The 12,795-nt window shown below is 55.5% G+C and overlaps 3 protein-coding genes across 3 annotated transcripts; 2 read left to right on the top strand and 1 right to left on the bottom strand.

The window, feature by feature from the left end:
* Nucleotides 1-1,060: 1,060 nt before the first annotated feature.
* On the top strand, nt 1,061-3,652 carry NCS54_00027100 (Zn(2)-C6 fungal-type domain-containing protein; the record flags this gene model as incomplete). Its single annotated transcript, XM_053145926.1, has 7 exons — nt 1,061-1,217; nt 1,508-1,530; nt 1,780-1,797; nt 1,928-2,258; nt 2,455-3,242; nt 3,344-3,540; nt 3,601-3,652. The coding sequence occupies 7 exons, from the start codon at nt 1,061-1,063 to the stop codon at nt 3,650-3,652; spliced, it is 1,566 nt and encodes a 521-aa protein (XP_053001901.1).
* A 481-nt stretch (nt 3,653-4,133) lies between these two features.
* NCS54_00027000 (Hypothetical protein) lies at nt 4,134-7,307 on the top strand (the record flags this gene model as incomplete). The annotated part of the gene is made up of 7 exons (XM_053145925.1): nt 4,134-4,191; nt 4,251-4,777; nt 4,825-5,559; nt 5,609-6,213; nt 6,371-6,795; nt 6,849-7,024; nt 7,077-7,307. 7 exons carry the CDS (start codon nt 4,134-4,136, stop codon nt 7,305-7,307), a joined length of 2,757 nt encoding a protein of 918 aa, XP_053001900.1.
* A 535-nt stretch (nt 7,308-7,842) lies between these two features.
* Nucleotides 7,843-10,386, bottom strand: NCS54_00026900 (Hypothetical protein; the record flags this gene model as incomplete). Its single annotated transcript, XM_053145924.1, has 1 exon — nt 7,843-10,386. One exon carries the CDS (start codon nt 10,384-10,386, stop codon nt 7,843-7,845), a length of 2,544 nt encoding a protein of 847 aa, XP_053001899.1.
* Nucleotides 10,387-12,795: the final 2,409 nt, after the last annotated feature.

The raw sequence follows: 12,795 nt of genomic DNA, 5'->3' as shown, positions 1-12,795 counted from the left end.
GGCGTCTCGTTGCGGTCACTTGCACCTGGGGCTGCGGGCGTTGAAACTTACAGAGCATACAGTGCTGTAGAGGCAACCCAGGATCCGCTCCGGCCGGCTTCTAATGCTGCTACTCACCGGGGAGGCTAGCCAGTGCTGCCCCGCCATTCCCTGGCCCTGACCGTCAAGTCAAGGCTCGTCCATTGTGATCCGTTTCTCCATCGAGCCATGAAGCAGCTTCATCCTTTTATCCTGGACTGGCCTGAGCTGGTCTGAGCTGAGCTGACGGCATGGACTATGGCCGTCTAGAATCAATCAATCAGTCGTTCAATCAATCTCGCTGACCACCGGCGACAGAACCAACTGATGAACTAAACGCCTAGGAACTGAACTGGCTGATCACCGAGAATAGATCCACACTCCACTCACTCCCCTCGTGCGTCTCCTTCAGCGTCGTCCTGCCCCCACAGTGGTCAACTAAAGCCCAGCCCGTTCCGGCCCCAGGTCAGGCCAAACTTCACCGTCCAGGTCCTCAATCAGTCTTCCAATTTTGTCTCTCTCTCTCCGACTTGTTTTGTTTAGAGACGGTCCCTTCTTTTACCTCCCCCGAGCCAGCCTCGGCTGCTGAGCTATCAATTCCAAACACCCGACCCCCAAAGCTGCCCTGCCGCTGCTGCTGCCGACTGCCGTCTACAGTGCCGCCGCCGGGCTGCCTCACCTGAGCCTTGCCTTTCCTCCCGCCTCGGCCTCACTCACTCCACCTCCGCCGCCACCGTCGATTCTTCCCCCTCCCCCTCCACGGGACCATTTCCCGCGCGCGCGACACACCTACGGTGCCAGAACACATTCACCCTTGCCTGAGGCTCACCAGCCGCGCATGCGCTTCGCAGAGACGTCACAGAACCGAACCCCATTACAGACAGCCGAAGACGACCAACGTGCGGTGCGGATGGATCGTGTCGCGTTCGGCTGAGCCGTAGACCTCGAGAGAAAGACGACCGCCGCTGCAGCGAGCCGCAAATGATCTGCGAACCTGACGCCCACTGCGTAACCTCGAGATCCAATGGGAGCATAGGACAACATGACCGACCGGAACGCCGCTGTCATGGGCAAGAGCGTCAAGGAGGACCCAGCCAAGGGTGACGATGGCAAAGCCAAGAATCGCGACAAGAGCTCGAATAGCGCCTCCACAGGCAACCACAAGACTCCTACCAAGAAGAGACGCAAAGTGAACCACGGTACGCCCAACCTAGAATGCTGTTGCTTTAACCTGTCTTGTCCCTTGTCGTATGCGCATGCGACCAAGCCCGCGCCGTCGTTTGGTTGGTTGGGAGTTGCGGCTCTGGTTGTTCATTGTAGATGAGGTCCCAAGAGATGCTGAAGCACAACAAGCCAACCACCTGCCGCCTCTAGCAACTCCCAGCTACGGCAGACAGGCAGGCTTCGGCGCGGCGCGGCGCATGACTCTACTTTGAATCAAGACTTGAATCTGGGCTGACACTGCCGGGGGGCGCGCGCGTTCCTACAGCTTGCGTATATTGCCGACGATCTGTAAGTCAACCTCAAACTCAACCCATGCGCACTTCGCATTGGCTGCCTCGAGGTCTCTGAGACGGCCTCGGGCGCTCCGAGGCGCAGGACTATTTGCTGCGTCGACTGTGGTGCGACGATGCAACGCCTACGAGTTGACTTGCCTTGCCTTGCCTTCCTGTCGACCCTTGCCCTGCCCTGCCCTGCACCCGCTCCGAGTCCTGAGATAGAAGAGATATTGCTGACACCATGTTTCCTATGCGCCTATAGCACATGACATGCGATCTTGTATGTAAGATCCTGGCGAACCCCCTTGATGCGCAGCTCAGCTCAGCTGGCAGTCGTATTTGTCTGCCAGGGCGGAAAGGGGGCTTGCTTCTTCCCACCCTCGAAGACATGCCACTGACGTTGTGGATAGGAGAGACCATGCACGAGATGTATCAAGCGCAACATCGGGCACCTCTGCCACGACGAGCCCCGCGACGCCGACTCCAAAAAGGCCAAGAGCGTCCAGAGCATACAGAGCACCTCGGTCGTCGACGAGTCGGATGCCCAGTCCGACATGGCTCGAAGCTCCATCTCGAGCACCATGGGTCCACCGCCCAACTTTGATGCGACGAGGCAGAGAGGTGCCAAGGGATTTGGGGGCGTGCTGGGCCAGGGTAGCCCGCTGTCCATTGTGCAACCCGGTCATGTCTCCGGGCTGCAGGGAAATACGTTGAACAACGGCAACAGCAACGCGAATCAATGTACGTCTTGGGCCCCCTCTGTCCTGCCACTGGGAGGGGCCCGTCCCTTGCTTGTCTCGATTTTTAATCACGAGCGGAGCACGCACGGGTGTGCTCGCCTTGCTGGGGGCTGGGCCTTGTCTTGTCCCTGAGCTGAGCTTTGCTTGTTGTTCCTGATGTTGAGTTGAGAGATCGCTGACACGCCACCCCAACCCAGTCGCTGGCTTTCAAGATGCGTGGATGACGGCCCAGAACCACTTCCATGACATGCACAGCTTCCACCCCAACTACATGATCGCCCCCGAAGTCACCCACGAGTTCAACCTTCTCAACGACTTCCTCCACACCAGCCTGCTCGATGACGGCGGGGTGCCGTCCGAAGACTCCCAGCAGAGCCCGGCGGCATTCAGAAGGTCGAGCCAGTCGGAAATGTTGCCTGGATTCGGCAACAGCAGCAACTCCCTGGCAGCTGGCGGCTCGAACCCGATGTCCAACAACATGTCGGGGGGATCGATGCTGCCACCCCCGACCAACAACCTCGAGGGCAAGGCCATCCCACGGCCGGGGAGCGTCGTGCCCGCCGACAAGGCCCGTGAATACTATCTCCAGGCCGCTGATCCGTCGGGCAACGACACGCCCGAGGAGCGCATGGCACGTGTGCTCAAGGCCAAGTACGACGCCGGCCTGCTCAAGCCCTTCAACTACATCAAGGGGTACGCTCGTTTGGGTACTTACCTCGACTCCCACATCGCTCCATCGTCCAAGCAGAAGATCCTGCGGACCATCAACCAGTTCCGGCCCAAGTTCCGCGAGAAGGCGCAGGCCTTGACGGATATGGAGCTTGTGTACGTTGAGATGTGGTTTGAGAAGCAGCTCATGGACTACGACCGGGTCTTTGCGAGCATGGCGGTACCAGCATGCTGCTGGCGAAGGACCGGTGAGATCTTTAGAGGCAACAAGGAGATGGCCGAGTTGATTGGCGTGTCAGTCGCCCAGCTCAGAGATGTGAGTCTTGTTCCCCCGACGCACCTCCACGTGGCTCCGAGCACCTTGTCTCAGCGAGGGGGGGCGGTCAAGATATGTTTGTTAACGCTAGTTGAATCTAGGGCAAGATTGCGTTGCACGAGATTCTCACAGAAGAATCAATGGTTCGCTACTGGGAGGAGTTTGGCACCATCGCTTTTGATCCGGCGCACGAGACCCTCCTGACGGCCTGCTCGCTCAAGAATCCCACTCCTGGGTCAAATCATCCTATTGTGAAATGCTGCTTCTCGTTTATGATTCGACGGGACGATCACAAATTGTACGTGGGAAGCTTGACTGAGTGTCATGTTGTGTGTTACTAATACCTTTCATTTACTAGGCCAGCCTTAATTGTGGGCAACTTTTTACCCCACGACCCGCCTTCGCAATGACGACGGGGGGGGGTCTTGAGATGACCTCATCTACAACACACAATTGGATATGAGCCTCTTTAGGATTAACTAGGGCCAGTCGAGTTGAGTTGAAGGAGATATGGCTGATTGGCACTTTGGAAACAAGGGAAAGAGAAAGGGCGCATTGGTTACATTACCGTTACGTTACGCTGGATTTGGAAAGCGTATATATATTGTTTATGACGCATTAGATAGCAAGTGCCTGTCTACATATGTCTCTATCGGTTTTTCAATAACCATTTTTGGATCGTTGCTTGATATTGAGTCTTGGCTGATTGGGCTGAAGTTGGCCTCACCATTCTAGGTGACGTGTGTATGAAGGAAGGAGCGCCCAGTGCCGCTGCCATCTACGCAACAAGCTCACATGACATTTCCCGCAGACATACTCAGTTTCAAAAGTTATTCTAGAACAATCATCATCTGACCATGACCTGCTTCTCTGCCTCCTTTCACAATCAGCATGGCATCGGTCGACCCATTGAGTATCGGCCGTGACAGGAAGATCAGGGGGCTAATAGGTAAAGCCTTACTTCCACGAGGAACGAAGGGACCAGCTTATTGACCTGGAGCCTCTCAGAGTTCTCCGCGGATCTCCTCCACAAGCTACCGACCTCCCACGACTCGAGCTCGACCGACACTCTTCTCGCCGACTTGAACCATCACATCACCACAGTCAGCGCCATATCACAGAAACCCGGCACCGTATCGCCCGAGACCGCAGAAGATTTGAAGGAAGCCGGCCGCACACTATGGAACGAGTGCATTAGGGAGAAGAGGAAACGGAATGATGTGCTAGCATCACCATCGAGGTCAAAGCTGCTGGTCCGAACACGGCTATTTTCGTTTCTCGTCAATGTTTTCGCTCGAGAGAGCCTCCGTGGGAGGAAGGGGAACAAGGAAGATGACGCTGTTGCAATCATCAACCAGGGTTTGATGCTGGCAAAGATTTGCATCGACGAGTCGGATTTAGATGCTGCTCGATTGGGACTGGGCAAGGTCACCAAGTACATCGACAAGCTCAGGCAGTTGGATGCAGAGAACCACATCGGTCCCGAGCACAGATTGAATATCGAGGCGGAATACCTGACCATGCGCTGCGCTTTGGTAACTCTGGACCTTGGTATCTTGTAGTGTGTCGCTAACGTATTTAGTCGTCTAAAGAGGACCGCCTGGACGTTGCTGAACATATGTATACCAAAGCCGATGATCTCCTTCGCTATCTCGATCCGTTCTCTGCTGAGCAACTGGCTGACACACTTCAAGATATCGGGACTAACTTGTCGAGGAAGGGTGACCATGAGATGGCGCTCAAGTGGTTGCGGCGAGCGCATGCCCTCATCAACGGCCAAGAGTTGGGGAGACTCTCGACAGAGGGGCTGGAGATTCGGATGTCCATTCATCACGACCTTATCCAGACACTATTGGCGACACGCTCGCCCGAAAGGGTTCAAGAAGCCGACGACTTGGTATCGTATGTGGAATCGGAAATCGGGGACAAACCAGTTGTTCTGCACTGGAAACTAGAGATCCTTCAAAGAAGCCCCGGCGAGATCTTTGATGTTGATGCTTGTGCAAGCATACTGCGACGGATGGTTCGCTCCCTGGACTTGTCAGATGTTGCACTGGGGTTTCTACTACACAACATCAAAGAGCTCCGAGATAGGGGTTCTCGACTGGCAATCGGCCTGCTCAATGAGCTATTACTGACTAGGCTGCTACCATGCGGGAATATGGATTGGATAGGAAAGACGCTTGTTCGACGAATATGGATGGGAACGATGGAAACCGAGACTTCTGATGCCGCAACGAGGCTCATTCAACTTTTAGAGCAACTGGCTGAAGACTCTAGGCCATGCAACGTAGATGTTGCAGCCGCAGCACAGTCGGTATGTGCTTTGGCTTGTCATCTGCTGACATCAAATACTGACTTGGAAGCTCATGTGGAAAAAGCTCGACGCGAGTTACGCCAAGAGAGAGTACGACGTGGCAGAGTTGTGGTGCCGAGTTGCGCTCCATCCCATCTTCTCGAGTACAGGAGAAATGAGCCAGGGCAAGTTTGCACGACGACTGATTCTCTGTGCAATAGCTCGCAGCGACGCGGATGCTGCCAAATCCACCTTTGATACTCTACCGACAGCGGTTCAGAATGACCAACTTACGAGATACCTCATGTTTAAGGTCTCTCTGATCAGCTGGGATCATGACCTGGGCCGCCAGTGTGTCGAGTTTTTGAGCAAATCTTCTGAGAAGGCCAAGAGTCGAGATATTCTATACGCTTGCGTAAGAGAGGCACAGCAGTTGGGAGACAAACTGTGTACACTGGAGGCCCTGAAGGCGGTGATGGAGACATTTACTGCGGACTCTTCAACAGCGGCAGCGGCTAATTTGCCGTCTGTCCTAAGATGTGCCATCAGGCTGGTTCACATAATCGAGACCCAAGATAATCAGGGGGCGGATCAAGCCTCCGTCCTTATCCAAGATACCTGCGACGTCTTTGAGAAAGGCAAGTCGCTTCCTCAGCTACCTATCAATACTAACACGTATAGCGGCCGAACACGCCAAATCCGACCCGAGGGGCAAAAACGGCAGCAAGGTCTTCACAGTTCCCGAGCTAGAATGGTTTCGAAAGAACGCCTACAACGTCGGAGTGACAAAGTGCCATGTCTAGGGACTCCGGCCTTTGATTCGCATCTTCAGGGCCTGTCTGTTGTTCATCGACTGCTATCCCCAAGATATCTCGTCGGAGAATAGCGCCGACTTACAGCTCATGGCCATGCGTTGTCATTTTGTCATGGCTGCGGCAATTGTATCCAAGGCACGAACAGAAGACAAGGTGGACGAGGCACTCCAGCGGTATTTGGAGGTGAGGCAACATGTTGCAGTATTTGATGGACTATTCGAGAAGCATTTTCAGAACACTCTCGCAGCCCGGAATGCTAGAGTTTACACCGACTTGACGGCCAAGATGTCGACACTCTTTGTCTTTGATTTTGAAGGTGCCATCTCTTTGAAGAACTGGGACGATCTGGGCCAGATCATCCGAAAAGCGAGAGTATGTAAAGACGAAAAGATGTACAAGGCAATGGGAGATTGCCTACTTAGGAGCAATGCTTCGGGGGAGGGTGCGCACTCTGAGGGCAGAGAACTGACAGAAAATGCTAACACGTTTATCCAGTTGTCTACACAAACCTGCGGCTCATCATCAACGAAATCTTTGCTCTGGAGCATTTCGATAACCAAAGGCTGGCAAAGTACCTTCGATGCATGTTTCAGGCTGTCCTGCCCCTGGATGACAGCCTTGCCCTGCAAGTCGTCGAGCAGGCTCTCCAGATCGCACGCGAGTGTAGTCAGGTAAGTCGCAAGATCTTGACGATCTACGTTCAAAACTTACCCCGGCTTGTAGATGCAGAAGCCTTTTCCCACGGATGAACTCGACTGGATTGTTGTCACTACGTTCAACCACTCGCTTGACATCCACGCGAGGGGCGATGAGGAAATGTGCCAGCAGTGGGCGCACAAGGCTCTTGCTCTAGCAGAGTATATGAGTGACCGCGGTGATCTAAAAGATGTACTGCGCGAGAGGGTTGCCAAGTTGTGTTTGGGCAAGGGGACGTCGACATCGACGTCCAGTTGAGCGTGTCCAACAGTTCAGGAGCCTGCGTATTTTCCCCTGTAAATCTCCCTTGTAGCACAACAGACGCAAGTATCTTGATAGAGCCGACTTGGCCTCACACACCGGCGCCGTTGACCAACGGCAAACTCATGTTTCTTCTTCATTCATTACCTTACATCCGCGCTCGAGGAACAAGACAAATAAACATACAGCTTTATCTACGGGTCCCGCCCAACGCCAGCCAGGTGCGTGCGTGCATCCGTGTGCCATGCACATGCAATCCATACATCTCCGCTTTCGCTTCGCTTCGTTTCCATGCATGCAGTGTGTGTGGTATCTCCATCCATACATATTTCTCCTGCTCCGATGACTGCCTGATAGTAGCCATCTTTTTCAAAAAAAAGACAAAGGAAACAAAAAGTTGGACGCCGGCCTGTAAAGATGCCCCTGAACCCATAGCGTACGCCCTTCCCCCAACTTTTCCTCGAGGTAGGTAGGTCCTCGTAATAGACATTAAAGATTCAGCTCCCATTATTCCCATCCTTCCACGTATGCTTCAGATGATGTTGGCAATGCTCAGCCGGTCCTTGCTAGTCCCAGCACCCGTCGTGCTCCCACTCGGTGTCCTGCTGCCGCCTGGAATAGGGCTCACCGCCGCACTGCTCTCCCCCATCTTAGGAGCCTCGGAGCCGAAGCGCGGAATATCGCCCAGCCTTGGGATTTCCACCGTCGAGCCAGGCGTCTCGCTCTTGACAGGCGGTGGTAGGGTCCATGTCGTGTTCGTCGGCGTCGGCGTTGGTGTGGTTGGTGCGACGTCCAACCCTCGAATAGCAGCCTCGAGTCTCGCCCATCCTCCCCATTCCCTGCTGTCGGTTTCGTCGAGTCCCGTGCGTGCTTCAGGGCTGAAAAGTTCGCTGCTGGCTGTGGCGTTCTGCGCCTGAAGTGGTGACGAGGCACGACGAAGCGGCGTCTCACGTTCCAAACCCGCCCAAAGCCATGAGGCATCAGGGGATGCCTGAAGATCTGCTGAGACGTAGGCAATCAAGTCTTCATCCCTAGAAAGCATCTGGAGAAGAGCAGTCTGGTCAACCGAAGGTCGAGAGTGGCCAAAAGCTGGGGGCGCATTCCTGGCCAGATAGTTGGTGTACTCGGCCCGCTTGGTGCCCAAGCTGGAAACAAAAAAGGACAGATACCGTCCACAAGCAACTGTGACATCCCTCCGCCCATCGATCGAGGCCAAGGCTCTGACGGTTGTCACAGCATGGTCCAGATACCCCGTGAGTAGGAGAAAGAGCCCACAGCGGAAGATGTGGGTGGTCAGCAAAGCGGTGGCCCCATCCGCCAGCAGAGCCGTGTTTGATCGGTGGAGGAGTGAGGCTGTCTCCAGAGCGATGTGTGTGCAACTCTCGAGGGAGGCCATCCTCGCCTCAGGTGGGTATCCAGGGTCGAGATGGTGTCGGTGAAGGAGGAGACGAGCATGGAAGAGATATGCTAGAGGCGCTAGGAAGTGAGGAGCCAGTGGTACGGTACTGGACGGTTCGCAGGCTGGAGGAAAAGTGCTCAAGCATTTCTTGAAATGGGCATCAAGAGCTGAGAGATGGATCGTGGACAGGGCTGGAGGGGTTAGAGCTGCGAGGAGTGAGGTGTACGACCGTACAACGTGAATAACGGCAAGCAGAGAATGGGTCAGGGGCTCTGCTCCGTTGGGCACCAGCATGCCTCCCTCATGGATATACTGATCGTCGACTCCAGCAGGCAATGAAACATCACAGTCCTCATCATTGATCAATACAGGCCGCCCCAGCTCGGCTGCCAGCGTTCTGTCCATGATGTAGATCATCCACCAAGTCCTGCGTCGCATCTCTCCCTCAATGACTGGCCATGGCCCCGATTCCAGATGGAGTCCCAGATCCTGACCAACTCGAACGGCCCTTCCCAGCCATGTCCAAGCCGCAGACTTGAGGTTCATCTCGTTCAGGCAAAGGGTGACAAGTGTCAGTGCCCGCGCATTGTCCAACGTAAAGTCGTTCGCCCATGGATCGATCATCCTGTTCGCCGTCTCGAGAAACTCGGCTGGCTCATAGAAAGAGTTTGGTTGCGAGTTTGATGTTGGGCTAAAGAGGCTGCCAGCAGCGAGAACCGAGAAGAATAGTGAGAGCCATGCAGGAGACGCCCTATTAATGCCATTGTTGTTGTACAGGTCATTGACAGCTGCTCGAAAGGTCGGAAAGTGTAGAATCGGAAACATGGTGTGGGACGAGCATTGATAGGCGTGCAACAGCTGATCTACCAGGTGTCTAGCTGGTAGCTCCGGCCTTGGGGGATCAAAGAAGACGGGTGCTCGTTCGCGATACTGGGCCGGAGGTTTCCATATGCCTCTCGAGAAGTCTCGTACATTCGTCCTTGCTCTGGCCAGCTCCGGTACAGGAGCCGGTCGTTTTCGTCGTTTCGGTTCGGATCCGATCGTTGGTAAACTGGGGGTACTCTGTTCAGCTCCCTCGATATCGAGTTCCATCGGGCCCTCCCGGTCTTGAAGTAAACGCCGCAGACCGCTGTTCTCCCTCTTGACCCGTTCCATTTGCTTCTCCAGATCCTGCACCTGCTTGATCGAGGACATGCGCCGGTTCGTCTCCTTGGTGAATTGGCACTTGACATTTCGGCTTGAGCACTCGGAACAACTTGTCGTCTCCGTGGCATCACATTTCACTTTCCTTTCGCGGCAGGCATCGCAACTAGGATCCTTCCTCCGCTGTCGATAAGCTCTCTTCTGTCCCTGGGCGCCGGGAGGACCAGGTAGCTGTGTCGTTTGTGGGCCCGGGGTGCTGGCCACCGAGTCGGTTGAGGCGAGGGATTCCTGTCCAAGAGAGGAGGGCGTTGTCATGGGACCGTATGACTGGAAAGACTGGCTGACAGGAGGGAGAGGGGGGATGCCGATCGGTTGAGCCGTCGCCGCTGGATTTAGGCGTGGGTTGGGATTCATGGCCCCAGTTGCAAAGTGGGATAATGACTTGGGCGAAGTGGCAGACGAGACTGAGGACGAATCGTAGGACCTAGTTGAGAGGTTGGGAGAGCGGGCATAAGGGTTCTGCGGTGTTGACATTGCTGAAGAACCTCTTGGGATCGAGTCTCTAGCCGCGCTGGTGAGAGAAGATTCAAGAAGTTCCCCGTGGGGGTTGACGTTAAAAGGACGTTGATCAACGAGCATATAGGTGACTCTGTTGAACAGAAGCTGTGAGAGGTCAAATACACAGAAACCGAGCCAGCCTGCCACGCTCTGCTAGGACACGAGACAGCAGAGATACCGGTGGTCTGTCAAGCAACCCTGCGCCGGGGCTTCCAAACTATTACCACCAACGTCTTCTTCCCTAGCGAACAGTGTAAACCCGTCTCTGCAATAACGGTATCTGAGTTGTTCCAAGGCTGTGTAACCCGAGGCCGTTCTGCTCCGAAGGGGGCCTTCGGCTCATGACCTTGTTCAACGCCTGGAATAGATTGGAGGATCCCAAGGCGTGAGACCGTTACCAGGAATGGACAAGTAATGTTCTGTGGCGCTGTGGTCGGCAGAAGTCTTCGGAATGGCTTCTATTCCCTGCCCAAGAGCCAGTGGCTGGAAAGTATATCTGGACTTGGAGGCCAGCCGGTAATAAATCAGAACGAACGACTTGGGGAGACGGGCAAGCTGCTGCTGCTGCTGCTGGGTGAGGAGGCAGGCAGCCTGGTGACCTAAACCGGTGCGGTTCTGGAGGGGCCGCGAAAGGGGGACAAGAGTAGGCGAGGCCACGAGGCCAGGGCTGACGTCGTCAAGTTTGGCTCACAGTATCTGGGAGTAGGAGGAAATGTATGGAAGAAGAGGCGCCTGCAAGCAGGTATATCGCTGCCCGTCACCCGCCGGGTACAGCAGCAGCACCGTGTTAGTGGCGCTGGTCCGTGATCCGGGGCTCTCCGCGCCTTAACGCAGATTCGGAAATATTATCTGGGCCAGCTATGGTAAATTGGGGGGGAGGGGTGGCCGGACCCTGGGCGAGTTTGGCTGAGCAGGGCTGTTGAGATCAGCCATGGCCGCTAATGTGTTTCGAGCGGAGTTGGGCATCCTGGAATAAGTCGCCAGCAAAGACCCCGGATCCCGGTCAATCCATCCATGGATCCAACAGAGTGCTTGTTTCCAAGCCTGGCCTGCCGAAGGAAGGAAGGGAAGGGAAGGGAAGCCCTCTCTCAGTCCGTCTGGTCTGGTCTGGTCTGTCAGAACTCGGGAGCGTGCGATCTTGGACTTGCTAGCCGACCGGCAGGTCTAGTGGCATTATTGGTGGTAAGCGCCGACTCCGTCCAGGCAAACTGCCGCGAGACGAGACGACGACAGCACAGGACCACAGTAGGAAGGATAACGAGTCGTGATAGTAAATCCCCGGCGCCGCGCCGCCCGATTTCACTCTACCAAGCTTTTCTCGGCATCTGGTCCGCCTTTGGGGCAGCCGGGGAGGGCTAGTTTCGGAGATGCTGTGCACAAACAGCCCGGGACGATGTTCGGTCATCTTGCCTTATGCTGTCTGCTATGCCATGTGCTACCCCCGCGCCTGGATCGGCATGCCTTGGAGAAGCGAGGTAGGTTGTTTTAGTTAGAGACCCGAAAATGCGCCGAACCACGCTCCTGCTCCTGCTCCTGCTCAGGTGAGCGCGAGGCTCTGCGCTAGAAGAAACCAATCCACCAAGTCTTGACCTTGGAGGCCGGATCGTGGCTCGTCTCGTGGTGGCTTGTCACCAGAGCCGATATCATTAGTCTAGCACCGACGACCATGTGGTTTCAACAAGATGTAAGCATATTCGCAAGTCTCATGAGTCGGGCGTGGTCAGAACTGAAACACATCGTATGGTAGCGCAGTCATGGTTCAGTCGGCTCTGCCATATCGCAATCGTCGATTCGTGGAGTCTCGTCTGAACTGAACAACCTGAAGCTTGTCGACTCCTGATTCACGGCTGTCATGCCAGATATGTGGCGTCAGCAGCCGTTGGTTTGTCCAGGGATAAGCAGACGGATACTGGGTGCCTCGCACTGCTGTCTTAGAAGGCGAATGGCCATACCCCTTGACCCATTCGAGGATCTCGCCCGAGCTGGTGGCTAGGTTGGCCGTCGACTTGGAGGCTGCAAGCTGCCGTTGGGCACACGGCCTGCCGGAGCGCGTGGGTTCGGTCATGGTGGTTTCCGAGGGTGGCACCTTGTCCATGTGTTCGCCAATGGGACGGTTATATCCGCCGCCGTGGGTGGGAAGGGGATGACGAATCCCCAGTCAGGGTCGCAGTGGGGATTCGGGCTAGAGCCGAGTGAACCGCCGGGAAGGGAAGGGCTGGGCGGGCGGCTCGCCCGGGCCTTGTGGACAAAGAAAGGATCTCGATGTTTGGCCGCCGCCAGGCTACAGGCGTTGACGGCATGTAGCTATTGCGTTGTGCCATGGTAGATGCGGGCGAGCAAATCCCCTTTGGCAGGGACGCAAAGCAATGCAACTCAACGCCCTGG

This window comes from Fusarium falciforme, chromosome 1 (assembly GCF_026873545.1).
Source record: "Fusarium falciforme chromosome 1, complete sequence".
NCBI lineage: Eukaryota > Fungi > Ascomycota > Sordariomycetes > Hypocreales > Nectriaceae > Fusarium > Fusarium falciforme.
This window is presented reverse-complemented; position numbering and strand designations above follow the sequence as displayed.